The sequence below is a fragment of the Montipora foliosa genome, chromosome 11 (assembly GCF_036669935.1).
Source record: "Montipora foliosa isolate CH-2021 chromosome 11, ASM3666993v2, whole genome shotgun sequence".
NCBI classification, from domain to species: Eukaryota; Metazoa; Cnidaria; class Anthozoa; order Scleractinia; family Acroporidae; genus Montipora; species Montipora foliosa.
The window spans coordinates 25,692,248-25,719,747 of record NC_090879.1 but is presented as its reverse complement, the minus strand read 5'-3'; the positions used below and the strand labels follow the sequence as shown (position 1 = coordinate 25,719,747).

The 27,500-nt window shown below is 38.6% G+C and overlaps 1 protein-coding gene across 2 annotated transcripts in view; it reads left to right on the top strand.

The window, feature by feature from the left end:
- The window catches only part of LOC137974668 (rho-associated protein kinase 2-like), a 41,578-nt gene that overhangs the window by 19 nt on the left and 14,059 nt on the right, over nucleotides 1-27,500 (top strand). Inside the window, exons 1-31 of one of the 2 annotated variants that reach the window (XM_068821590.1) lie at nucleotides 1-449; nucleotides 530-611; nucleotides 699-799; nucleotides 1,125-1,184; nucleotides 2,516-2,593; nucleotides 2,907-2,964; nucleotides 4,898-5,015; nucleotides 8,226-8,310; nucleotides 10,587-10,643; nucleotides 11,206-11,293; nucleotides 11,722-11,763; nucleotides 11,873-11,969; nucleotides 12,067-12,158; nucleotides 12,998-13,101; nucleotides 13,926-13,981; nucleotides 14,962-14,998; nucleotides 15,121-15,153; nucleotides 15,560-15,648; nucleotides 16,007-16,055; nucleotides 17,289-17,369; nucleotides 17,469-17,510; nucleotides 17,848-18,045; nucleotides 19,075-19,143; nucleotides 19,444-19,540; nucleotides 19,927-20,033; nucleotides 20,491-20,562; nucleotides 21,944-22,192; nucleotides 22,577-22,699; nucleotides 23,776-23,837; nucleotides 26,338-26,407; nucleotides 26,964-27,067. The exon at nucleotides 1-449 is cut by the window's left edge and continues 19 nt beyond it. In XM_068821590.1, coding sequence (XP_068677691.1) covers nucleotides 369-449; nucleotides 530-611; nucleotides 699-799; nucleotides 1,125-1,184; nucleotides 2,516-2,593; nucleotides 2,907-2,964; nucleotides 4,898-5,015; nucleotides 8,226-8,310; nucleotides 10,587-10,643; nucleotides 11,206-11,293; nucleotides 11,722-11,763; nucleotides 11,873-11,969; nucleotides 12,067-12,158; nucleotides 12,998-13,101; nucleotides 13,926-13,981; nucleotides 14,962-14,998; nucleotides 15,121-15,153; nucleotides 15,560-15,648; nucleotides 16,007-16,055; nucleotides 17,289-17,369; nucleotides 17,469-17,510; nucleotides 17,848-18,045; nucleotides 19,075-19,143; nucleotides 19,444-19,540; nucleotides 19,927-20,033; nucleotides 20,491-20,562; nucleotides 21,944-22,192; nucleotides 22,577-22,699; nucleotides 23,776-23,837; nucleotides 26,338-26,407; nucleotides 26,964-27,067 — 2,681 coding nt within the window. In that variant the 5' untranslated portion in view covers nucleotides 1-368. Of the gene's footprint in view, nucleotides 450-529; nucleotides 612-698; nucleotides 800-1,124; nucleotides 1,185-2,515; nucleotides 2,594-2,906; nucleotides 2,965-4,897; nucleotides 5,016-8,225; nucleotides 8,311-10,586; nucleotides 10,644-11,205; nucleotides 11,294-11,721; nucleotides 11,764-11,872; nucleotides 11,970-12,066; nucleotides 12,159-12,997; nucleotides 13,102-13,925; nucleotides 13,982-14,961; nucleotides 15,008-15,120; nucleotides 15,154-15,559; nucleotides 15,649-16,006; nucleotides 16,056-17,288; nucleotides 17,370-17,468; nucleotides 17,511-17,847; nucleotides 18,046-19,074; nucleotides 19,144-19,443; nucleotides 19,541-19,926; nucleotides 20,034-20,490; nucleotides 20,563-21,943; nucleotides 22,193-22,576; nucleotides 22,700-23,775; nucleotides 23,838-26,337; nucleotides 26,408-26,963; nucleotides 27,068-27,500 lie in introns of both variants that reach the window. The other variant, XM_068821589.1, reaches the window with a different exon arrangement.

The window sequence follows — 27,500 nt, the reverse complement described above, 5'->3', positions numbered from 1 at the left end:
ATTGAGGACGGAGAGGAAGATTTTCCAGTGGATTTTTCAGATTGTGACTGGTTCACAGTGAGAAAGCAGATCTAGAAAGCACAAAGTTTGTTTTACCGCTGAAGAACCTCCGTTTTGTGAGGAAGGGTAGCATCACGTGACTAAACACCCTGATTATTCAGTCCCAGCATTTTCGTCGTTCAGCCATGTTTGAAAGCAATGTCAACAGTGGATGGTTTTGATACGTTATCGTCGTGAATTAAGCGCCAAATCCACCATTCTGAGGCCGGATGCCTCCACTTGGATGTCATTGGCTGGAGAAGGAATGATTTTTGATAGTGGTGGGTTGTTTTGTGTTGGCATAGCGAGAGCTTGAAGTTGCGGCAAAGATGGATGAACGACAGAGGCGAGAAAATCTCGAACGTTACGTTCAAAATCCACGCAACGAGCTTTACATTGAAGGGCTTTTGGTAAGTGAAGGGGTGTTCTGTTTAACTGCTAAACTGTTAGGCAACATCAGTTTTTAATTTCATCGTCATTTGGTTATTAGGACGGGATTCAGTCGCTGGTCTGCGATTGTGACTTTCCAGGCCTCAGACGCAATAAGAACGTCGAGAACTTCCTTCAAAGATGTGAGTTTGCAGATTTGCGGTCACTTTATTTACTTTCAACAGTGCTTCAAGCGCATCTTGTGGTGTTAATTTAATTCTTTCTTTCAGACGAAAAGCCGAGTAAGATAATCGAACAATGTCGTATGAACTCCAACGATTTTCAGTTTATAAAGGTCATTGGCCGTGGCGCTTTTGGCGAAGTGCAGTTGGTAAGTTATAATAATTAACTTGACTGTGAGATTTTGACTTTGTTGACACTTAAACATTCTTTCGAGGGCAATATTCCTTGTTGGTTGTATATGTATTTAATTTCTTGCCCCGCGATCAAAATTTGCGCAGTAACCCTTTCTATATACCCAATTTCCGCTGTTAATATGGAAGCAGATGATTTCCCTAAGGATCGAAGCCCTTGAAGAATATTTAAACTATACGATGTTAATGAATGCGATCTTTGTGATCTGTTATAGCTGATTAGCGTTGTTACATTATAATAAAGGACTAAAATTTTCTGTTTTCGCTTTTTTGTCCCTTAAGGTGAGGCATAGAGCCTCTAAAAACGTGTACGCCATGAAGATGCTCAGTAAATTTGAGATGGTAAGTTTATTTTTGTACAAGTGCATTGTACTTTGTGAAAACTCTGCAAGACCGTGCTCAAGTTCAGTCGATCTAGTCACCCGGGTTTCAATGATTTTCAAATATATTTAGAAACTGAAATTTGACACAGAAAAGAGACCATTAATTTTAGAAGCTAATGGTCGCTTGAAATACTGTATGTTGAAATTTCTTAAGTTGTGTCGATTTCATTTTACATGATACGTTACATTTGATGAAAGGGTGACGTTCCACTCGCCTAGCAACATCAAGGTTGTAAAACTGTTTAATAACTTTATGGGGTCTTCTTTCTTTGTATGTGGACGTTTTCGCTTTCAAGAGTGTCATTTTCTCCGTTGAAAAAATGTGAATTTTTGAAAAGATTCTTGAATTATGGCCAGTTATTGACAATAATTACTTGAGTGCAGAATTTATACTTGTTACTATGTGTTGGTTAATGCTGCACTTGGTTTGAGCTTATGTTTAATTAATTTACAAGCTAAGAGCTAGACAAGCTTTTTCTCTTAGCTCTAGACAAAACCATTTTTACAACAAACTTTATATTATGCAAGGTGGTTTGGATAAAACTCGGTGTATTTACATTATCAACAAATAACTGACAAAGTCACTCTTCATTTTTAATTTTCAATTAATTGAGGTTGCTGGTGCTATGCATCTGTTCTTCTTACTGCTCATTGAGTTTTTGTGGATTTATGTTACTCCAAGCATTGCAACCATCAATTTTTGCCACTACTAGTGTTGACAAAGAATATCTCAAGTCCATAGCCTGCTTGAAATCAAGAGCTCTGGAGAAAATGACTGAAAATTTTTTTTTTTTAGGTTATTAGTTCCACATAAGATATTCTGCTTGGACATCATATTGTGTATGCTAACTTGCAAATATCAATCCTTAACTGAATTGTTTTCTCCGGCATTATTTAGAGGAAAGTTAAGTAATTAGTTCTGGTATTGAGTGCTCATTAAATGAATTAATTTTGTAGGGTTTCTTTCGGTATATTGTCATTATGAATGTCCAACTTAGACACTTAACATTAGCTGCAAAACACACTAAATCATGCATTTGTTTCAAACAAAGTGGACTGTGTTTAAAATAAGAGCAGTTGTGAAATGGGCCAAAAAAGTGAACTGCAATGTTCTCCTCTTTATGACTAGAAATCAGATTGAACTGTCAGTCTACCTCATTCCATTATGACAAGTCTTTGTGATAAAAACAAACAAATTTAGTTACCATGTTTACTTGAAACTATCCTCTGCTTTTACTGTTATTCTTACATTTCACCGATTTCTTTTGTCAATGTTATGCTACATTTTAGATCAAGAGATCTGATTCGGCATTCTTTTGGGAAGAACGTGAAATTATGGCGCATACAACCAGTCCTTGGATTGTCAAGGTAATGCAAGTTTAGCAAGCAATGACAGCACACTGTGTCATAGCAGACATTGTTGCGACTATCAAGGTAAACTTGAACACAAAGCTATGCTAAGCTGAAGCAAAGAGTTTGCTTATAGCTTGTCAAGACAGTCTGCACATTGTGTAGAATGAGTCCAAAGGTAATACTCCTGTCAATATGCACTTGACAGGCAAGGTAGAAAGCGTTTTATCTTGAATTTTAAAATGTTTCCGGTGCCTGCCTGCTCAGAATTTAAATCTGCTTAGTTGTGATGCTTGTGGATGTTCACTGAAACCTCTGATTATTCTTACAGTTGCATTTTGCTTTCCAAGATGCCAAGAATTTATACATGGTAATGGACTACATGGCAGGCAAGTGGGCATAATAGAAAAAAACGCTCGGTATAAAATTATGGAAATTTTGTGTCATTATTCCAAAACCATGTAAGGCGGTTGTGCTGTACAATTTAACACAGAGGAAACCTCGAAGAGAGGGCAAAAGTCTTAAGCTAGCTATTAAAATTATTGGTTATTTTTTGGTTCATTGGTACGAGGTTGCACGCCTGCAAATAATTTTCTGCTATATGCCTGTCATGTGTCTAGCCAGGGACAAGGTTTGACTTGACATGCAGCCACCCTGGCCGGACAAAAAAAAATTTCCCCACTTATTAAGTGGTATGCCTGTGGCAGACCACTCTATGAATTGCCAGGCATCTCATCTTCACTTCTCGTTTTTATCGTTTTTAATTTTTCAAAACTTTTTCAAATGGTTCAATCTTTTGCATTGTCCGTAGCCGTTAGCAGCCAAAGCATAGTACTTAGCCTGCTATTTTATTGACTTGAAAATCCTTGCTTTTCTTGATTAAACGTCAGACCTGAAAGACTTCAGCTTTAGCATGATCGGAATCATGTGCAAGGTTTTCTGAAGTAAAATCATTGTCAAGATTAATTTTATGTGGGAAGACACAACTTTTGCTATTCAAATTATTCTTCAGTCGCTTTCAGAGGAATTTTAAGAAAATCTTTCAAGATTACATTCAAATGTGTGAAGTTCCATGGGGCAATGCCTGCTCTTCTCCGCAAGACCAAAGTGTTAATGAAGAACCGAAAAAACCGTAGGTGATGGTCATGTGTGACACGGTTCAGGCAAATGGGAACACTTTGTCAAAAACACAAAATTCCTTGGAACATTCACTAGATTTACATACGATACACCACTCATTAAACCCAACTTTCATAATGTAGTAGTCTGATAGTCTTGGTGACCAAGCTAATACAAGCCATGAGGTTATAAAAGTTTCTCCAAGAACAATGTATTAAAACACAGCATTTAAACTGAAAATCGCGTGGTCTTCTGAATTTTTATCTAAACGAGGGTTGAAGATGGGCTACAAAGTATATATATTTTCCTTTTCCGTAACATCTTTCATTTTGAAAGTTCAGCATTTTGAATTTCCGAATCATCACCTTGCGTGACACCATAATACAGAACTGGATGAAAAACATGTCTTTTCCTATGATTCTCAGAAGTTTGAACGTTTCAAGTACATCACGAGATGTGTTCATACACATGTATTTTATCTCATGAGTGAAAGTAAGCGCTTTTGTGGTAAAGGGAACTCCAGATGTTTTCGTTGATTACCGGCCACCATATTTGTGGACCACGGACGCACCACCAACCTGGCAGCATCCTGTGATGAAATGCTTCATGGCAAATTAATAACTCAGAAACGGTGTACTGTACAGACCTGAGAATTGGAGAGGTGGTTTATATATTTACTTCGTAATCTAGTATCCAATTTTCCAATGAACTCCGCAGTGTGGTGGGGTAAAGTAAAGTGAAATTGACTGTAAACTTTCCCCTACTCTGTCTAACACCTGGTACATCTGTGCAAGAAAATTTGGTTTTGAGACCGTACAACCACATGTACTTCCACCCCTCCATGTATGGCAACATTTGTGAAAGTCTGTGGTGTAAACCATGTTTTTTGGCACGAACATCTTTGATATTGGACGTCAAGGTTATGGTTAATTGACACCTGTCAAAACAAGGTATCCGTTGACAAGTATCACATGACCATATAGGGGGCTCAAGTTTATTAAAGCTCATTGAGGTCAGCTGTTTTTTTCAGTTGAATGCTGACCAGGTACTCGTTTTCGATTGGATTTCAGGCTCAAGCCAGATTAACCTATTGTAAGAATTAACAACACAGGAGCTCTGCTTTTAGGCTTGGCTAAATCTGTTATATATTACTTTTATTGACATGAAACCACTGAAAGAAATTTCGTGGAATTTTTTCTGCAGGTGGTGATTTAGTAAACCTTATGAGCAATTACGATATTCCGGAGAAGTGGGCCAAGTTCTATGGTGCAGAGGTAGTCTTAGCATTGGATGCAATCCATAGTATGGGATTTATTCACAGGTGTGGTGTTATTTTGTTATTATTGATAGTTCGTCAATGCTCAGCTACTGCTGCCAACAAAGTTCATGTCAGTTAAATGCATCATGTCCTTTTAAGCTTAACAAGGTTGCCTTGTCTGCAATCAGGGTTCGCACGCACCTTGAAAGTACTTGAAAGTCCTTGAATTTGAAAATAAAAATTCAAGGCCTTAAAAGTCCTTGAAAATTGCAGTCAGTGCTGGAAAGTCCTTGAAGCTAATTTCATCCATCCTAGATTTAGAGTGCCTAATATGGAAATATATGCTACTGGCAGAACAGTAGCCACACATAATAGTAAAAAAAAACAAATAAAAACGATCATTACAACTCTCCGAACGTCCATCAAGCGCCGAGTAGATTTTCCTGTTCTTTGTTATATTCATTGCTCTGATTGGTTCAATGTCTGTAATTCTAAGAGCCAATGAAATGTTTTGTAGTCATCGCTCTTTCCGCGAAAAGCCATGTGCCTCGAGTGCTTCCTGTTGTTTGCGTGGTTGTTGTTTGTTCGGCTATTGTTTCACGAATAAAAGATTTACAACAATGGGAAAGTGTGTTTTTCAGCGACTTGTGGCTTCAGAAACCACTGTACAAAGAGTGGCTACGCGAAGTCAAGGGTGACAAACACAAGGCACGATGCATTGTGTGCATGAAAGATGTTGACATTTTGAGCATGGGAGAGTCGGCGCACACTACCTATATGAACAGCTGCTTATCGCTTGATTTTGCAGTGCGTGGAGTCCTTGAAAAATGGAAAATGTGTCATTGAAAGTACTTGAAAAGTCCTTGAATTTTTAGTTGAAAAAAGCGAACGAACCCTGTGCAATAAAATGTGTCAGGTCCTATCAAGTGTTACAAGTTGAAAGTAAAACATTTGACAATTGATTGTATGTTAGTGCATGAAAGGAAAGGAACTTTATTACTGGGTTGCCCTATGGGCAACCCAGTCGGAAAATAGGTAGATTTACGTTTTATTTTTTTTAGTATTTTTTTCCGTGTCGGTAAAAGTCTTGCCTGTCACTCCCCTGGTAAGTGGTGTCTTTGTGTATAGAGCCTTCTGCGCATATTTTCTTAGGATCGAGAGGGCAGTGGAACTGCGTAGATTTCTCTGGTGGACACAGTAGAATCATTAACTTAGCCTGCAATGGCGTCGAAAGTCATGCAACGCGAATGGCGTTTTAGTGGATCCTTAAACAAAATATACCCTTCTGGAGCTCAATAATGGAAAATCAGTTGGATAAACTAGGCAGGAATCTCAAAAGCGACGAGTACTGGACTTCGAAAACAATCTATCGCCCGTCGAGACGAAATCAAAGTGAGCTGCATTTACCTGAAGTACATGGTAATTTGACACAATTGAGTTTCTTGTCTTCACGCACGCAATGAAATAGGAAGAGGTTTTTGCCTCTAAGAGCAAATATGTTGTTTGTTTCAATAAAATTTTCGCTGGAAAAGGATTCTGTGGTATTTTCTGCCTTTGTGAATTATAATATCATGTTGTGTATTGAATTTTCGAGTTTAAGGTTGAAATGTGATATGGGAGAAGTTTTATAGTATTGCTCTGTAAGCAGGAAGGGTTCACAGGCTTGTTGGAAGCGTGCTTGAGTTTCAACAAAATGAGCCCCAAAATCAGTGAAAACTTGTGACGCAGATGAATAATAAAGTAGCTGCTATTGCCAAAATGATGGAATTACCTGATGATAATAACGTCGTACGCGTCTTGGAGAGTAAATTTTGACTTTGCATAAACAAGAGTTGGGCGATTGTGATCTTTGTTTTGACTTCGCTCATTTCATTGTCAAACTTTATAACACTTGACAGAAAAAGAAACTTACAAAAACCCGGTATCTTGCCATCATTTGACACAGATGCTTCACTGTTTGGCGAGTAAACATGCCGCGGTAACTTAATCACGGCGCCCGCTGAATTCCGGCCATGTCACTTTCGATTTTGCAATTTACTTGAATGTAGCAAAATCTCCCAAAATGTTTGTCGCTGATCGTAACTTTTTATATTCGACATTCACGGTTCAAAATCAATGTTGTTTTCATGTCGTAAATATTTTATTCTCGATCGACCGTCCCGGAAACTTCCTTCTGCTCTTTCTTAAAACTGTCTATCAATAGTTATTTGCTTTTTCATCAATATTTGTTTTGCATAAAGCAAGCTAACAAAATCTGTACCTTGCTGCGTTCGCATTTGTTAGCGTTAATAGTATTTTCGGTCAGATGCTTCTGTTTTTTCAGAGGGGTTTATTGTTTTGGTCTCCCACCCTAACACTAACCCCGCGGAACAGGGCTTGACTTCAGTGAAGTTTAGTACTACAAAGCTGTCAGATGCTCTGAGGGCACACTTGTGGTACAAAGAAGTTGTGAGGGAACTTGAAAATTATCAACATGTCAGCCCAGAAGCCAATGTTTCTCGCTTCTCTTTTATTTGTTATTCTTCAGAGACTGGAATGCTGTATTTCAATACCACACAATTCAGTGCCTTCTGATTTTCTGTAGCACGTACCACAGGCAACCCAGTGTATGCTTCACAGAAGCATCTCGTTTTTTTAAGTGTCCAGTAGATTTAGCGCTGGAGCACTAATTGGGGACACTGTAAAGTGAAATTAGCAATTAACACAATAAGTCAAATGTTGGTTTTTGAGGAGAGGGGAAACCGGAGTACCCGGTGAAAACCTCTCGGTGCAGAGTAGAGAACCAACAAATTCAACCACATCAACAGGGAGTCAACAGGGAGTTTAAGAAACCACGACGGCTACGGGGATGAAAACCTCACTTCAAAATATATTTTTGAGCCATTCTAAGTATTTCAGGATTATTCATTCTTGTTTATATGATATACAATATGTGCGAAGTGTCCTATAACTGGATTGGTATGGACGGATTTGAAGTAAAGTGTAAGACTGAAAGATTCACTAAAGTTTGACCACATTGTCGTCAAAACCTTAAATTTGGTCATTTCACGTAGTAGTTTTGATGAGTATAGGAGAGAAATGTTCAAAAATGGCTGTCGCACGTGCAGCACAATTATTTTGTTTCTTTTAACCAATAATATTACTGCTTTTTGGCGTTGTCGTTGCCATAACCGTTGTTGTTTCTTAAACTCCCTAATATCTTCAGAGCTGAGGGAACAAACCACTGTCAATACAATGACTTCATATTTTTCCTTCAATTATTTCTTGCTGTAGGGATGTAAAACCAGACAACATGCTTCTTGATAAACATGGTCACCTCAAGCTTGCTGATTTTGGGACATGTATGAGAATGGACAAGGTAAACATAAATTTGGGTATGTGGGAAAACACCCCTTTCTGTCTCCTCATGAAGGTTTTCTGTTTGGTGAGGTTTGAACCGAGATGAGTGACCAATTGGGAATACCCCATGTTAAAGGCTTGATGGGAACAGGGGTTATAGTTACTGATGGAAGCCCTTATCCAGTGGCTTCAATAAGCACTCGTCTGACCGCCGACGAAAAGCGCCGATTACTTAATTCAGAGAAGTTGCCTACTATTTCAGGGTTTGAAATTGCAACCAATACAGTCGCCTGAATTTTTTCCCTTTGTGACTAAAATACCTGGAGAAGTTGCAATTTGCGACTTATTTTCACCTTCGCTCTTTCAAAACAAAAGGGTTAGCAGTTGCCATTTTGCTGCTACTTTTGCTAAAATAAATAAAGAAGTGACAAAATTAATGTCTTTTGCACTGTGAAGATAGTGTAATTGTAGCATAATTGAGCTGCAATGTTGTGTGCACTACTTCATTCCTTCGATTATTCATCATTTTCAGGGGGTTTCTTTACACACAAGTATTGCTGGGTGATATTTTGTTTTGCAAAACTGCTGACAACACATTGCATTGGGACGATTTTGCAACTAAATTTACGTATCTTGATTTTTGCTTTAATAACAAAGAGGGCAAAATTACTGAATGCTGATTGGTCAATGAAGAGGGTATTTTTTCTTAATTTTGCTTGAGAAGAGGGCAAAATTACTCGCTCACGATTGGTCGAGCGCCAAAAATTCTCGCTCCTGATTGGCTGAACGTACGTCTTCCACATTCAGTTGGTTTCTTCTGTTTGAGCAAAACAACTTCGTCTTCATCGAAGTTTGTCTTTTAATTCGTGCTGCATTCGCCGAAAAGGCATAAAGATTAAGAACTAGCTTTAAAAGATGATCTGGAATTTGAATTTTCGAGTGACAAGAAGAAGGGCAAAAGATTTTTTTCATGAAAAGCTTAAAACTTGGATCGACTTACATGCGCCCGGCGTAGCGGGATTGTGTGGTTGAAAAACAAAATGATTCCTTTCGTCAAGGGCTTTCAGTTTACCACGACATCTTGCAGCTCAACAAAAAAGGTCACAGAACAATTTGCCATTGACGGGAGGAACAAGTAGCTCAAATTTGGTGGATTTCTTTGGACAAACCGTTTGCTATGTTTACGGATGCGTATTTGCAAGTGGTAAAAACCTCTACAGCACAGGTGAATAAAATAAATTGAAGCTTAACATTTGGTTTAATCGTTGTTACAGTTGTTCACGAATGAAACTCGTATTTTCCTCTCGAGTGGATGTAAATAACAATCATCTATACTCGTTTTGGACGCAAAGAACAAGTTGACTTGCTTGTCTGTTTGTTAGTTGTTTTGCTTCCGAGCGAACGAGTGTTTTAACTCCGCTTAGCTGTCTGTTTTTCGAGGTGCCTCAACAGTGTTAAGAAAATTTTGCCCTCTTTGTTATTAACAAGTAATCGCAATGGGTCCTCGTAAAATTAAGGATTAATATCACTTGTGTTTTCAGAAGTTGCTGAAATTCAATTTCAGCAACTTCTGAAAACACGCGTGATATTAATCCTTAATTTTACTCGGCCCCATGCGATTACCTATACTAATTTTGAGACCTGTATTTTTTCCCTAAATTGAAGTAAGGAAAGACAGGTTCTCTGATTAAAATTTATTTTGATAATGCATGACAGCAGTCGGGTAGTTAATAATTATTGTTAGTGTTGGGCTCCTAATAAAACCAACTTATTTATTCACTTCAACAACCAACTTATTTATTCACTTCAACAAAATTAATGAAGGATACCAAAGGTTGTTCCTATCAAGGGTATCCGCCTGCAGCGGGATGTAATTGTCTGACAGTCAATTTTGATGAGGTAGGATAACCAGAGTACCCGGACAAAAACCCCCCTCAGAGTCAGATTGAGAGTGACTGAAACTGAGCCCACATACAGTATGACCTCAGGGCCGAGGGTTGAAGATGGGTCCCAGAGTTGGAAGGTGCGGTTGATAACCGCTATATTAAGCCGCCCTGACTTCTTTCGGAAGCTTTTCTGTAATTGGAGCTACAGCTGGAAAGAAATACCTAATGAGTTTCTTCCTTTTTTGGCAAAATGGAAATTTCAGTCTGATGTTTGTAGTTCATGTGAAATCTCTCTAAACCCTTCAGTAGTTTAGAGACCCTGAATCCTTTTGTGTTGCACCTTAGAGATTCTTAGCCAGACAAGTCAAAATACATGTAAAATGCTACTTTTGTGGTGTTGATTTTATAGGATGGTATGGTGAGATCTGACACTGCTGTGGGGACACCTGATTACATCTCCCCAGAGGTAAGCACTAACTTAGAGTAAATAATATCAGTGACCAATCAAATGGCTCCCTCCTGGTTGTATACCATCATGAGTAAATTTAAATTGGTGTGGCAGCTGATCCCTGGATCATAAACAAATTATAACAGTCTCAGAAATCACTTAAAAAGATCATAGAAGACAGGCATTTATAGGGACAGAAAAATAATCAGTTCAAAACACACCTGGTTCTGGCGTTGTTGTTTTGTAGGGTTCAGTTAACACTCATTCTTTTGTGATGAAAAAAAAGGCATATGCAGCTTTTACAGTGCAACGCGCCTTACTGTGGCCACGCAACAAACTTTCATATTTGACATTGAATTACATGTAAATATGTCGACTCAACAATCCATGCAACGGTGTTCAACTCACAACTGTGCGAACAAGGAGGCGTGACTGTCAGTCAATTTTACACATCCTGTTTGGCGGACAATTTGTAAAAAAATTTGTTAGGTGGCCACGGTAAGGTGCATTGCACTGTAAGATCTTTAGTCTTTTAGCTTTCACTATCAAGTGGCAATCCTAATCTTTACTGTTTATTTAGGTTTTGAAATCCCAGGGAGGTGAAGGCTACTATGGTCGAGAGTGTGATTGGTGGAGTGTAGGTGTCTTCCTGTATGAATTGCTTATTGGTGAGTCTGAATGTACTGACCTACGTGTATTGTATGGGGGGTTTATTTCTGAAGGGGAGTCTACGGTTGTACATGTTGTAGTTAAAATTTTTCCTGGGTTAAAAATTGTTCAAACTAGTTTGCCTTTTTACTTTTATTTGTCTTATGGACATATCATATCTGAACAAAGGAAAGTAAAAAACAAACTATAGTTTGAAAAATTGTTAACCCAGAAAACATTTTAACTACGACATATATATAAATATTATACATGATGAAACAATCCTATACAGTGGCTTGTTGTTGTTGTTGATAATAATTGAATCTTGTAGTGATAAAGTTCAACTTTTGTGGGATTTTAACATCCAAATTGATCGAGAAATCTATCATCAGAGAGCTGATATACCTTTGCTATTGTTTTCATTTTATTTTGTTGTCAATTCTTCTAGGTGACACACCATTTTATGCAGACTCACTTGTAGGAACTTATGGTGAGTGTTGCCTTTGGTTGATCCTCCTCTTAAGAACAATGATTTCATGACCACATGGCTTTTTGGAGGTTGGGTGACTGAATCTTAATTTTGTTCTCTTTGTTGGTAGGAAAAATTATGGACCACAAAAACTCTTTACAGTTTCCCGATGACATTGAAATATCCAAGGATGCCAAGCATTTAATATGTAGTTTTCTCACAGACAGGTTAATTTCGTTATCATGTTTTAAAAAAAGTGTTTCCTCTGCATTTACTGTCCATTAATGTACATGTTATTTAAGTGATGTCTTGATTAATACACAGAACCCAGAGAATTGGACAGAAGGGGATTGCAGAGATCCAGAGGCACAGATTTTTTTTAAATGACCAGTGGGACTGGAACAATATTCGAGATGGTAAACGTTTTTCTGTATTCAAATTTAACAGCAAACATCCCCTGCCTTATATATTACTTGTGGATTGTAGATGGCTCAGAGGGCATGCACGGTTTACAGTAACATCAGCATGGTGCTTGTGGTGTCATCTTGGGAAGCATAAGATTTCCCCCTTTTCAGGGCTTTTAGTCAATAAATTATGAAAAAATTATTGTTGTTTCAGTGCTACGACAGGTTGCAAAATTGTTGAGACACTTCCATTAAAAAACACCTTTTCTAGCTTCCAATACTTGCCATATCTAGAATTTAAACCTTTCCCACTTCCCCTCCCCTCTCCTCCTTTCAAGGTTGACTGCTTAAGTTTCCAACATTTTTTTGTCTTGCTAGCAACACTGATAAGGAAGGGGGGTGGGGGGGGGGGGAATGGGGGCTGCCGTGTGAGAGATAATAGGTAAATTAATAACGCCCCAAGAAGGTGAAGTGTCTCCACTCCACTTATGGTAGCACTCCAGCTCTCCCTGTCCCATTTCCCATTTCTTTCTTTTCACTGAGATTTCAGTATGGTAGGCACATGAGAATGATGTTCAATCTGGGGAAAAAGTTAAGTTCCCTTGGATTTCCCACCCACCTAACCACCTCTCAGCTGGCTGGGCTAGGGGGAGTTTCTCCAAGCATTGTTACAACCAATCATTGGTTACAAGGAATCAAACTCTACAGTATATGTTTTCATGGTAAGTTTAACAATGATTGGCACTAAAGCAAGCAGCCTGGGCATAGTTGCTAGAATGATGACAATGAGGTCTTTGTTATAGGGTTGGAAAATATTATTGCTAACTTGTTTTTGTACATAATTTTGTCAGCTGTTCCCCCAGTAGTGCCTGAATTGTTAAGTGATGATGATGCCACCCATTTTGATGACATTCCTGAGCCAGACAGTGGGGAGGAGTTTTTTCCCATACCAAAGGTACATTAAATTATAGTTAAAGTTCCTACCCTCCTTCCCTGTAAGTAGCTCACAAATTTTCTCCAACTAAGGTCATGTCCACAGAGTGTCAGGGCAAGTCATCACAAGTGTTCTGCAGGAAAGAAACAGATTCTGTTTAAGATTTTTGCACTTGTTGAGATAATATTAACGGTCTAACTGTTGTCAGGTACATTGTATAAACTAACATCAGTGTCTAGTATATTATATTATTGTTCGGTAGTTGAGCTTTTCATTGTGTTAAGCAATAATAAAAGTTTCTTTTGTTGGTTGGTGCATGTGTTTGAGATTGCCCGTCAAGAAAACCTTTAACAGTCTACAATAATTTTAAGCTGAAGCAAAACAAAAGGTCAAAAATTGAAGGCTAAAAATCTTGTGGAAACATTTTTGATAAAATTGAGCTTTGGCCAACTGGGCCTAGGAATATAAAAGAATAATCTTAAGTTGTACCCTTAGCATAAGGGTAGAGCTTTTAAATGCAAGGCAAAGCAGTAAAGCAGTCTGGAAATTCCATTTGCTGGTGTTAAGTTGACCTTCCTCACCCCTCAGCTGGCCCCACTTGACATGTAAAAGCTACTAGTCTTCCTCTTAAGATAGAAAGGGCCCTCTAAAATCGTCTGAGATTAGTAAAAGCTATAAGTGTTTCTCATAAGAGGGAAAGGATAATGTGAAAAAAGTCTATGACACCGGAGTTTTGAATTATACTCTAAAAGCTTTCTAAGTAATCAAGTCAATGTACTTTGATATTTTTGTTAAAGCTATTATTTCAAGGAAGCTAACTTGTGCCAATTGATTTTTTCTTGCAGACTTTTGCTGGTAATCATCTTCCCTTCATAGGATTTACTTACTCCGAGACCGTAAGGTAAGAGACTCAAAGAAACAGAATAATGTGTCTTCATCTTGTATATCTATATTTTTATCATTGAAATCCTTGGTTTGAACTTAAGTACATGTATTTTAGAAATCATGTTTAGAAATCATGTTTGGTGGAGGAGGTAAGGTAAAGTCTGCTTACGAGCCAAGTGGCCCATTAGGCTGGAGCTTGTCCTGCTTTCTGTTGCATGAAGTGCAAGGAGTATTTAAAACCCCCCCCTGGATGGGATGCTAGTCCAATGCAGGGCTACCCCCAGCATTAAATTTGCCAGTACCCATTTATACACCTGGGTGGAGAGAGGCACCGTGAGAGTAAAGTGTCTTGCCCAAGAACACAACACAATGACGTCCCTGGCCAGGACCTGAACCTGGACCACTCAATCCGGAGTTGAGCACACTAACCATGGGAGGGGTGTTTGTAATTGGCAACTGTGGTGGGTTTGTGTGATCCCAAGACTTCATTAAAGTGCCTGTCACCTCAAATCACATTTCCACTTTATTATTCTCCAAAATCATCCCAAATACATTGTGTTGTTTTTAGAACCTTTTGATTCTATGTTATCCCCAGAGTCCACTTTTCTTTAGGTCAGCACCAAGAACACAGACTCTGGCCAATTTATGCGCATTTGTAGTGAAGTTCCATTGTTGTTGTTGTTATAACTGTTGACAGCCACAGCAAGTCCGTGGTTGCACTTGCAACCTCTTTACTGGACAATAACAATTTTATCCATTTCCCCCTTTGAAAAAGTATCTTTCCTTTGTTATGGTTGTTCCGTTTTTATTTCTTTGTTGGAAATCTACTGCTTACACCTTGGGAATGGAATTTATCAAAATGTTTAACCAAAATTGGTGGGGCAGTCACTCAATAATTCAAGCCCATTCTACAGATCAGTTGGTTTGGTAGTAGTTTGTTGTCAACCTCTCTAATGGGCATGAAGACAAATTTCTCTGTTGATTGTGTGTTTTCAGGTGGAATAATATTCAAAACAAGGGCTCTGATGGAATGGTGAGGATGGTAAAAACACAACAGACTCTTTCTTCTTTACTGTATCTTCTTTGTCTGTTGACATGTATGAACCTTGGCAGTGAGGTATCTGAGAAAGCACGTCTCTTTTTTGTTTTGCTTAGGATGGAAGTCGCAGCAATGAAAGTGGACCAAAGGTAAAATTGGTTGAATGTGTTGTAGATCAAAGTAAATGCCTCATAATTGAGCCAAGCTCAAAGTTTTTGGAATCCAAAAATATTTGCTTGCACAAAATATAAATTTAAGTGCCATAAATACTTTATCTGGCAATTTCTTTGTGAGATTTTGCTTTGATTGCCAAGGTATTCGTGTGAGTTGAATGCTGAACTCCTTTTGGCTACAAACATCATTCCATCAGAACACAACAATCACTGCAGAATTACCCATGAGTTAATCTTAAAGGGTGAGTAGTTGTAATCCATTGACTCCTAAACCGCTACCCATTGAAGAGTAAAATCATCCTAGAAGTCAATGGGGTAAAGTTGAGTGGATATATTTTTGTCCAACTATCTTAGTGTAACAACACTGTTTTATCTGCTTTAGCTGGCGGCTGCGAACCACAAAATCAAAGAATTAGAAGAGCAAGTTAGTTTGGAAATGCAAGCTAGAGATGAAGTGGAACACAATTACAGGTTAGGTTCTTCCATAGACCTTATTCATATAAATGGCGGCCAAGAAATTATTCTTTTGTCTTTGTGCTAATCATTCTTGCTAGCCTCACTTTGGATCAAATTAAAGTTCTTTTGAATTTTGTGTGTGCTAATGAGACTAGTGACGGTGATTAACATAAAGACAAAAGAATAATTTGTTGGTCGCCATTTATGAGTATGGTTTATGTTCTGTTTTTTCTAATGAGCCCTTGAAGAGTAGGTGGCTTGTTGCTGAAATTGAGAGATTTATATTTCTGCTTAGAGCCACGGTATGTAAATTTTATTAGAGTGTATTTATCACCTCACCACTGTTTTAACTGCCTTTTTATTTTTTGTTCAGAAATGTCAGTTCCAAACTAGAGAAAGTAATGAAGGAACTGGACAGCGAGGTAAGGTGTCCTTTAGTGTGATTTTTGTCAACTTTTCTCGAAGTACGGTATGTAGGTTATGGTGGAATGTTCATCACACTTGCCACCAATAATGAAAATAATTATGTTTTGGAACTGGTACCTGAGTAGTTTCAGGACTGGGGGCTATTATGATCTAGGAACAGCCAGGAGGGGTGCATGGAAGTGCAGGGCTCGAAATTGTGATTAATACAGTCGCATTTGTGACTAAATTTTTCCCTTTGCGACTAAAATATCTGGAGAAATTTGCGACTTGTTGTCACCTTCGCTCCATCGAAACAAAAAGGTTAGCAGTTGCCACTTTGCAGCTACTTTTGCTAAAAGAAATAAATAAATGACAAAATTATTTTGCTTCTCGCTGTGAATTTTCTCTGAAGATAGGGTAATTGTAGAATAATTTAGCTGCGGTGTTACATGCACAGCTCCATTCCTTCGATCATTCGCCATTTTCAGCGGTTTCTTTACACACAAGTATTGAGGGCTCGTATTTTTTTGCTAAACCGCTGACAACACAATGCAGCACAGCGATTTTGAGACTAAAATTTGCGAAAGTGCAACTAAATTGTCGTTAATTTCGAACCCTGAAGTGAGAAAAAAAGGGAAGTACAATAGAAACCGACTACTTCACTGACTTATCCATGCCATCAATTATTTCTTTGAGCTGCAAAAAAGGAAGACCATCAAATAGAAAAACTCCCTCTTCTAAAAAAAACCTCCCTTTCTTGCTAAACATACTACATACCACTTGGATAAGGTTCTTCTAGCTTACGCAAAAACCTGTATACAAGAACCTTGAACTGTAAGGATGGTGCCTACTAATTCAAAAGTATCTTTGCATGGTTTACTGAATATGTGGGAAAAGCAGATCTTAACAAGTGTCATTGAAATCCAAAAAGAAAACTGGGGGTAATCACGCATTTTTTTTTTATTATTAAATAACAAGATTTGTAAAAAGCTCTAAAATACAAAGCAATGTATGGCATTCTTTTCCAAATTGAGGCTTATTTATCTCTGTATGTATGGATACCAAGAGCACTTGCTAAGTTCTGCTTTCTCCGCATAGTTTTGAACTGTGCAAAAATATCCCTGTATTAATAAGCACCACCCATAGGAAATCTGAGTATCTCAAGATGCGCAGAACATGTGCGTAATAACAATAGTAGGCACTGTCCTTAACATGGTTCTATCATGGTGTTTTACTTAATTTTGTTTCAGTTGGAAAATAAAAGAGCAATTGAGTCAGCAAACCGAGAACTTGAGAGAAAGGCAGCACTCTTTAAACATGATTTAAAAGAGGTGAGACATTTACTCCTTATAAACATCATCATGATAATTTGTAGTGATCATGTTCTGTGTCAGAAACTAAACATTGTTATGCTTTATGTTGTTAACCAGGCCCAGAGACGAGGCGAATTTGAAAATGAAGCCAAAAGGAAGGTATGTAAAGATCAGTGAATAAAGTTCTTGGTGTAGTTTTTGTAGACCAATAACTGGCATCCGAAGAAAAGTCTTACTTTCCAAGTTCTGGCCGTGCATCCACTTTTTATGACATTTGAAGTACAGGCTCACTCTTTGTAAGAAGCTTGTAAGCTGAGTTAGATTGCTTTCATGGATCTCATTGCTTTTGTGGCTGTGTTTGTTTTGTTTTCAAAGAAATGGCTTTCCCGCAAATCAACAAACATTGTTAATTCAATGATTGAAACACGTATAGTCCTCAGTAGAGCAGTAGTTAATGTCCTACATTGTAATGTGCTTCAAACTTTATCTTTTTAAGCTTGAAGGCAAAGTTCAAGAACTTCAGAGCCGTCTTGACGCAGAATTGGATGCTCGAGATAAAATCTCGCAGACTTCACACAGTGTGCAGAACAAAATCAGCCAACTTGAGAAGCAGGTCTGGGATCTTACTGACCAGCTGAAAAAGGAGACAGATGCACATGCTAAAGTGAATAAGTCGCATGGCGAATTGCAAAAGGTACAGGTCAAGTTTTTAACAGTTGAAACATGTTGTGAAAGGCAGGGGTTTCAATAACTTCTGAAATAGCCGTCCATGATAGCCCATTGAAGGTGGCAGTTTGACAAGTTTATGACAGCATTTTTAGTGAAAATCAAGGCAAACTAGCCGGCGGTTTGAGGCGCCGGTAACCGGCTTCTATTAAAACCCCTGGAAAGGGTTGTTATGTTATCCCCGGTGAATGAAATGATGAGACTTGTTTATCGATGGTGACTCGAAGATACTTGGAAAAAAATTTGAGTGCTCATTTTGCAGTCTAACCTATAACCTACACCTACAACCGATTACTAGTGTAAATGTTCTCGTTTCTCAAGTTTAGCTCTTCAGTCCCGAGTTGCACACGGAATCAGACCGAAGACCAGTTCTGAAGCGCTTGAATGATTAAGAGTTAATTTGGAACTGATCTTCAGTGTGATTGCATGCGCAATGCGGGAGAAGAACAAAACATAAAAAAACGAGAAATTTTATAATCGACAATGTTGCGGATCACTACACCTATGGAAAGCCTTATCACAAGTAACGAAAATTCTTTAAGGTCTCCAGGCACAGGTGTACACACGAAGATTGCAAGGCTGAACTCAACTAGCGTGAACATGACGGCACTATACACTTCACTTGTCAAAACTGTTGACAGCTTTTCGACGTGGACTTAGTCAGATTACTGCGATTACTGATACTTATAGCTAAAAATTACGTGGTGCTATGGCTACAGCGGTTACCACTACTTTAGTAGCTCAGCTTGGAGGTAGACCACTGAGCTCTTGGTAATGAGCACTCAGACTTTTTCAAAGTATCCCAGAGTCACCAGTCTCTTAATTCAACATATGTTGTTAAAATTCAAAAAAGGGAATTAACATCTTTCCAAAAGTTTGGCATCCAGTCGCAGAGTATTGAAACTTCATTATCTAAAGATTGCACTACTGTCATAAATAAGTCAAGAGTTCAGTGTCTGCCTTTAGTTTTGGTTAAAATGCCTGTTTGCTTTTACAGTTATATGCTGTAATGGAAAGGTCACATGGGGATCTTCAAGACAAGAACAGGGTCATTAGTGAACAGAAGGTATAGTTTTCAATAAGTTACAAAACGTACACAGAGCACATGTTTGTTTTGTATAGTCTTTCAGTACTGTATGTTCTTAGGCAGCATTGTCTATTCTCATTCAACTTATTGACTTTAGGAATTGCCAACATTGTTTTTGTTGTTTAAACCGATTGTTTCTTCATCTTTTGCTAATCTGTGCTTTGAGAGTGCCCAGAACCATTTTATAACAAAACACATGGTGATTGTTCAAGAAAGAGTAAGTCAAACTTTTCCTACTGTACCTTCAAAAACCTGATTTTTACATTCATCTTGCAACAGCTTGGCCTTGAAAGGGAACTAATCAAAGTTCAAGCAAGCCTCGAAGCAGAGATGAACATGAGAAACCAAGCTAATAATGCAAAAGCAGACATTGAAAGTATGTTGCAACCCCCTCACATGATTCTCTAAAATAAACTGAAGAAAATGCAAGTCTTCGAAAGTAATAAAATCTCTCAAGATAGAAATGTGAGTCAACTTGCCTTCGTTAGTCTGACAGAGAATTTGCTTCATCGCTATTACACGATTGAAGAATTGTGATATCACAAGAGATACCGGTATTTCTATCAGGAGATTCTACTGTCCCGAGAACTTATTATACAGTAATTATTTTTCTCTACATTTGTTCATCCACATCTCGGAATTATTCCTCTCTCTCTTCTCCTTTATTTTTTCTCTTTCTATAGTTTTAACAATCTACCTCCTTGCAGTGTTGCTTTGCATTGTTTTCGAACTTCCCAGAGCATTATTTTGCTTTACTTTAAGGTCAAACCAGACATTTAAAAGATGAGCTCGAACAGTTAAAGGCGAGAGCTGCTTCAGATGCAAGATTACAGCAGAAACTGCAACAAGATCTCATCAACCTTGAAAAGGCAAGGATTGTGCAAAAGTGAAACCACATTCACTGTTAAGAATAATTTTTAATAAGAATAATTATGTCCCTTGCTTTAAGGGCCAGTGTGACCGTAGGACACAAAATGATGTAATTTCATTGCACCCAAAATGCCCAAAAAGTAGAATGAAACATTGCAATAACCACTTGTAACTGTTGAACAACGTAAAAGAAATACAGAAAAAAGAAAGAGAAGCACGGATTACACAAATTGAGACGGATTGCATTTGGGTAAACTTGAGAAAAGTCGCCCCAACGTTTTTCAAGTTCATAGATAAAGGTCGTGATGTAACGATAATTTTATCAGTAAAGGAATTCCATATTGCCATTTTCCAGTTTTAAACTCATGATTAACTAAAGATTTCCCTTAAACTCCCTAAAATAACGTGACATAGACCCTTTAATATTCTGAGTTATTCTTACTACTTTTTTTTCAGGCAAAAGCCAATACGGAATATGAGCTCAAGTCAATGAAGAGCAAATTTGAAAAGGTCACCAGTGATTACCAGGTAAACTAATAATATTATTTGTGTCTTTATCTTTGGTAGACAGACACAAATTGAAAACAGTAAAGTCACAACTTTTACCTGACAAAGACTTGTGTGGAAGGAATCTTAGCCAGACAAAAAGCATCATCAGATTTTTGTGTCCTAACAGCTAGAACATAACAAAACAATGATTATTTATGAACGTGAGTTTGCATTTAGCTAAGCAGCTAATTTGCTTGAAAAATCACAAATTAAAAAGTTATTAAGAATGTACAAGTGTGACAGTATTCCTCTTAAGTTATTCGAAAGTAAAACACCATGCCAATATTTTGGAGGGTAGGTTCCGCAAAGGTAGCAATGGAGGAGACAGCTCTCTCCTCAGCAGCAAGGAGGTCACCATGGCAACCGAGCCACAGTCCACCTCCCAGGCACCCGTCAACACATCACTGAGAGAAACCAGTGTGTGGAGTATAGATACTTACCCCAAAATATGGGAGGGAGGGAGGGAGGGTAAAGAAGCAAGCAAGCGAAAAGGCAACTCAAGCCAAAGCACATGGCAATGCCCCTGCAAACCTCCCTGGAACCCCCTCAAGTATCCCAGGCAACACCGCTGCATTGGCTTGGTTTTAACTTTGCCTAAATTATATTTAGCCTCATCAAAAATCTGTAAATGCGAATACAAAATGTCATCATTAATACTGCGTCTTTTTTAATGAGGAGACTACATACAGCATGCTTAACATTAGAGGCATCAAGTTGTCTAATTTTAATTTTCAAGGAGTTGTAGCTAGTGACTGATTTAAGAAATACTTGAAATATTCCTCCCTTATTTCTCACTAGGTCGCAAATTTTTTCATCTCTTTATTTATTGTATTTTTAATCTCCTTGTGGGATGTTCCCTGTAAATGTGACATGACACATTGTCTTTTTCTCCCCTTTACTACAAGAAAGAACTGCATGAACAACCATTCATTTTCAAGCAATGAATGCTGCATAAGTTCTGCAGTAAACTGCTTTCGGCAAAATTGAGGACAAGAGCATGCAATGCCTAATTTTCCACCTGTTCTTCTTACAGCATTATTTTTGCCTGGTAGCTTGCAACAGATCTTTGCAGAATTGAGCAGCCAATCTCTCCAAGAAAAATCGGCCAATATTTGACAAAAATAAATAAAGGAATGAATGAATAGGTCGCTAAAGTGGCCATGCAGGAGGGCTTTGCAACATACAGCAGTTTTTTAGTAGTAGATGGTGAAAAGTAAGGAAAATAATTGTATTGTATGCTATTCAACAGTGCAGTGGTGAGTTTCTCCATCAAGTGGCAACTTTTGACAACCCAGCTTCAGTATTTGTGAACGTCATAGTGGATGGTAATCTTATACCTATATTGTTTTTCTTCTTTCAGCAACAAATTACCAGTTTTCAAACAGAGAAGAATAGGCTATCATTGACCTTGGAAGAGAGAACTGAACAGGAGCGTGCAGAACAAACCAAGACTTTGGAAAGACTGGAACAAGAGCTGGAATTTCGAGGAAAAGCTGAAGCAGCAGCCGCGGAGGCTGAAAGACAGCGGCAAGTCCTAGCCGTGGATCTTAAAGATATGAATCAAAAGTATGAGAGACTGCTGCAGGAACACAATGCTCTTCTCGACAAGGTACTGTACACACGAAGGATGATCGCTTTGTGGGTAAAAGTGTGTGAAACTTCAGGTGGGCTTCCTCAAGAAGGGGCACTTGCATTATCATTGGTTAAAAGAGGAAAAATAGTGGTGCTGCACGTGCAGCACGCATTTCAATTACCACATATTTGTGCTGTATTCTTCACAACAACGACGTGAAATCACCAAGTTTGAGGTTTTGACGACCACGTGCGCTTACAAATGTGAATCTTTCATTCTCTGTTTTTACTCTGAAACCCTAACCCTCGACTTCCCCAACTCTTCTCTCTTGTCCCACCACGATTATGCAATGTCAAACAGCTAGTCGAGTTAATGCAAGATTTCCTGTATTCAATTTGGTCTTGCTGTTTTCTTTTCCAGAATAAAGCTTTGAATACCAGGCTCGACTGCGACAACCAAAAGAAAACAAACCTAGAAAGCGAATTGGAACTCAATGCTCAAGAAATTCTCGGTCTTAGAGCAATAGAAAAGCAGCTGACAAAGGTATCTGGAACCTAATGTAATTACTCAAATAAAGTATTAATAATACGAGAGATTGAGCGTTACGTTTGCTGTGTACGTGGAATTTTCTTTTACACAACAAGTTATTTGTGGATAAAAAAAAAGTTTCATAGTCATGGACTATTGCCAATTCAGTCATAGATAGGTTTCATAGTCATAGATCGTTCATAACTGACTCCTTACCGCAATTTTTTCGTGAACTCACAAAACAGCTTCATCGAAACTCACAAAATTTGACAGGAAAGAATTTTCATTTTATATAGCTGAAATATATCATCTGAGATATGTAGCTCAGTGGTTAGAGCATCCGACTAGATCACGGAAGATCGTGGGTTCAAATCCCATCTGGAACTCGGATTTTTTCCGAGTTTCCAGTGAATGCAATTTTAATAAGAGCATGTTTGTACCGCGTTAATGTTGAAGTCTCGTGGACGCACTTGTTAATTTTATTTGTACATAACTGTAACCATAGCAACTCCCCAGTCCCCCTTCAAATCTTGTTCACTAAACTCACCACAACTTATGACCTTCGACTGAAATTGTCTTACCCCACCGTCGGTCCGAATTTTTACAAAAATCGTTCGTTATCATGTCTCGTTGCCAATTTGTGGAATGATGTAAGCAATGTTATGGGAGCGTCACATGTTCTAGAGAATTATGGTCGTTTCGCCAACACCCAGTTCACCAACCTGTCTATTGGCAACTGAGAAGTTTGTAATACATGGAAGTCTGGGACTCGAAATTTATCCTTGTAAACGCTGTCTGGGATTGAGTCAGAGACGTTGAGGAACTGACCATTCAGCGAATAGACAAAATTTCTTTCTTTCATTTCGGTGTGAACTGATTACTTGTTACAACTAAGTTGAAGACTGCCGTTGGCGAAATGACTTGCACGCGTTGGCGAACTGATCCAAGATGTTGGCGAACTTGTCGTTGGCGAAACAACCGGTTACCGTTCCGCAAGATGATCTCACACTATTTGAATGGAGTTTTGTTTCATACGACCACATCATCTCAACTCTGCTGCTTTTGTACTTATGGTTGTTTTTGTTGTTCAGCAAATAGAGGAACTGATGGATGAACGGAAACAGTTGGAGGATGCATGTGCAAAACTAAAAAAGTAAGCTATTGTTAGCTTCTTCAACGCTTTTGGATTGTTGCAAACAGATTCTCATTTTTCTGGGCTCAAAGATAGTTGATGCCATGAGAGAACGTACGTGAAGTGGTTAACCTGCGATCAGGCCCATTTTTAGCTTCGCCCATATGTTCTCTTATGTCGTCGCTCGCTAAAATTGGGCCTGACCAAAAGTCTCTCAAGAATTCCGGACGGTCGGCCAAATTGTGGCCGACCAAACTAGTGATCTGATTGGCTGTTGAAACGCCGGAAGTGAAAATGCCATCGTGATTGCGCGGAGCTCTCGCGAAGTCCTCGAGACTAATCCGCCATAAGTGTACGAAAAAAGTTGCTCCCTTTTGTTCTTACAATGCCGTGGACGGTGCAACTCGATGTTATTTGTATAAATGGAGATATGCCATCTGAAACATCTCATAACTTGTCCAGAATCGGGTTTGAATCTCTGGAACGAGTGAAATTAGCGATTCCGTTGTCTAGCTCTGTGAAAGTACTTTGGCACAAACTTCCCTGATGTTTTGAAAGCTAAATAGCTGGTTCTTTCAAATGGCAATGAAAGCGAAAGCCGATGCATATTGGTTTCCTGGATGAGACAAAGGACATATATATCAACAGGAGGAAATGCTGATAAAATCGCAAGTTACACGAATGCATGTTTTGAATATCTGTGTATCAAACGGCTTTATTTACTTACTGTATATGACACGGTTTGTTTGCACAATGTGGAGTCAAGATTGCTTCATAATATTTTCAGTTGATGTAACTTAACATTCGCACTCCAGAAACTAAAATGGCATGTTTCCAGAGAGACCAATAGCACAAAAATAAAAGAAACTTTGTGAGTCCATCTTACTGTTCGTACTCCATCAAAAAATTAACGGCCAAACTTATCATGATTTTAATGCGCGCAATTCTAGAAATACACTGCAACTGAAGATATTACCCGAACAAATCACCAAAGAAACCTTCATGGGCAAACATGTTAAAGGAATAATGTATTTCTGTTTTTTTCTTTAAAAATCTATTGCCAAACCGTCCAACGACGAGGTTATCTCAATTACAAATTAAGATGTCAAGCTTAAAAGATGCATATTCAGTGAAGTTCGGAGGAAGAATTGAACCGGCCTTTGCAGCAACATAGTCGTCGAAAACATTCCCCATGCTTTAAATGAGTTTTTCTCAAATTAAAGCCAACGGTAACTTTCGAATTCGTTTATAACATTCCTCCCACGGTAATTAATTCTGGTCAAAACAAAATAGCGTGAACCTGCCGTCCACGCGTGTATTCGTGTAATGGAAGTAATTAATTTGATTGGCCGATGAAGCACATGTCAATCAATCAAAAAAAGTGGGCGGAAGGAATTTCGAAGAGGAATTTGGTCAGGCTCTATTTTTCGTTTCGCCAACTCCATATTCGTACCACGCGAAACTAAAATAGAGCCTGATCGCAGGTTATGAAGTGGTTGACATACGTCACCTACGTATGTGACGTAATAAATGGCTGACCATAGGTCTCTTATGATTGGCTATTGTGAAAACACCCTCTAAAGCCCCTCTGGGAGGTGCTTCTAAAAATAAAAAGTTACGGGAGAGGGTTGATTCAGAGGGTTAATATGGACGATGGAGGCTCAGGGTAATCGGCTTCTTCTTCAAGTGGTCAGACTTTCCAACCTCGTCGCCAGGGTCTCTCGAAGAAGAGAGACTCTGGGGACGAGGCTGCAGAATTTCAAGTCGTCTCTGATAAGGACTATAATCCCTTGTTCATAAACTTCGAGGGACGCTAAAGATCCCACACACTATTCGATAAGAGCACGGCATGGCGTTGTGGTGTTGTCCCCAATTAGCGCCAAAAGGTGCTAGAGCGCCCAGACACGTGAATAAAGATGATTGATTGATTGATTGATTGATTGATTGATTGATTGGGTTATCCAATACAGCCACATAATCGAATTCATGCTACTTGGTGTAGCCACCACAACACTAACCAGAAAGTAAACACACGAAGATTCTTAGACTCAAGAAAACACCTTGTGACACATTGTGACGTGTATGCAAATTACCGTGAATATCACTTTTTTCCGCGATTGCTTGTAATCTCGCAATCTGATTCGCTATTTATCGTTGTCGATAAGAGTGTAAACAACGCTGCTCGCGTCAATGTGGTCAATATTGTGGTTAAAAAAAAAACAAATCGAATGTGGTTCAGCGTTGTTTGTACTCTCATCGATAACTGACAGCATTAGGCTGCGCCTCGTGAGTCCACAACATTTTGACCACTCTGACGACGAATATCGTTGTCGACCAGAGTAGAGACAACGCTGAACCACGTTCGATTTGTTAAATGCCGCCTTATTGGACATGTGGGAGCAAGTTTGCCCTGGAAGCAGAAGAGAATGAAAACGTTTAAGGGGCACGGCCATGCCAAACTAAACCCGAAGACAAAGAATTCTACATTCCAACCACAACACCGTCTTATTTTAACTTTCAGTGCGAGTGCTGTGGATGACTTGCAGATGAAAGAACTTCAAGATCAGCTTGAGGCAGAAACGTACTTTTCGGTAATAGTGAAGTTCATTACTTTATCGTTTATAATAATAATAATAATAATAATAATAATAATAATAATAATAATAATAATAATAATAATAGTAATAATTGGTGGGAGGCAAGTGCTCTCACCACTGCATCAGCGCTGCTCATCTCATTTATGGGAACAAATGAGCCCAGCAAATTGACCTGCTACCAACTGAGTGGCTTCGTAGACCGAATGCATAAATGGCGGCCAAAAAAATATTCTTTTTTTATGTGCTAATTAGCCTCACTAGCCTCGTTTGCATGGACAAAATACTAAAGAAAGGTTGCTTGAGAGCGAGGCTAGTGAGTCTTATTAGCACATAAACAAAGGAATACATTTTTGGCGGCCATTTATGCATTCGGTCAATAGCCCCGATGGGAGAACATTGAACCGGCTAGGCATAGGTCATGGGGTCGAATCCTGTTGAGAGCCGCCGGAATTTTTCAGGTATCCAAAAGATACGCAAAGTGCGAGGAACACTTTCGTCTTAACCAGGTTTTGATGATATTCTTAAATGGCATTTTTTTTCTACTCAACAGACTTTATACAAAACACAAGTCAAAGAGTTACAAGAAGAGGTCATTGAGAAAGCCAAACAGTTACAGGATTTGAATTCTGAGATCAACCAGCTTAATGAAGAACGGTGAGAGAACATTTTGATGCCATGCCGGATGTTACAAATTTTATCGTAGTAAGTTATCGGAACGCAGTTCCTTAGAAGAGGACTGCTTCGGTGGGTGACAAATTTTGGCAACCAGTCTTGAGCCCCCAGGGAAGGAAGGAATGGCGGAGACCACACCAAACCTCACAACAACAATCCCTCGCGTTGTCCAAATACTTGTACAAAATACGCCCACATCTTTCGAACTCAGGGCCCGGTTGTTCGAAAGCCGATTAACTTAATCCAGGATTAGTGTAAACTTTTGTTTCATGTTTTCAAGTTTTTGGTTAAAGTTTATTTTGCTTATTTTGGTTTTTCAAGATTGACTTCTTCTAATGTAAAGTTTTGCCAAATATCAGCGTTGAACAGCATTTGGGAGAAGAGAAATAAACTCCATGGTTAATTTTTAATCTGG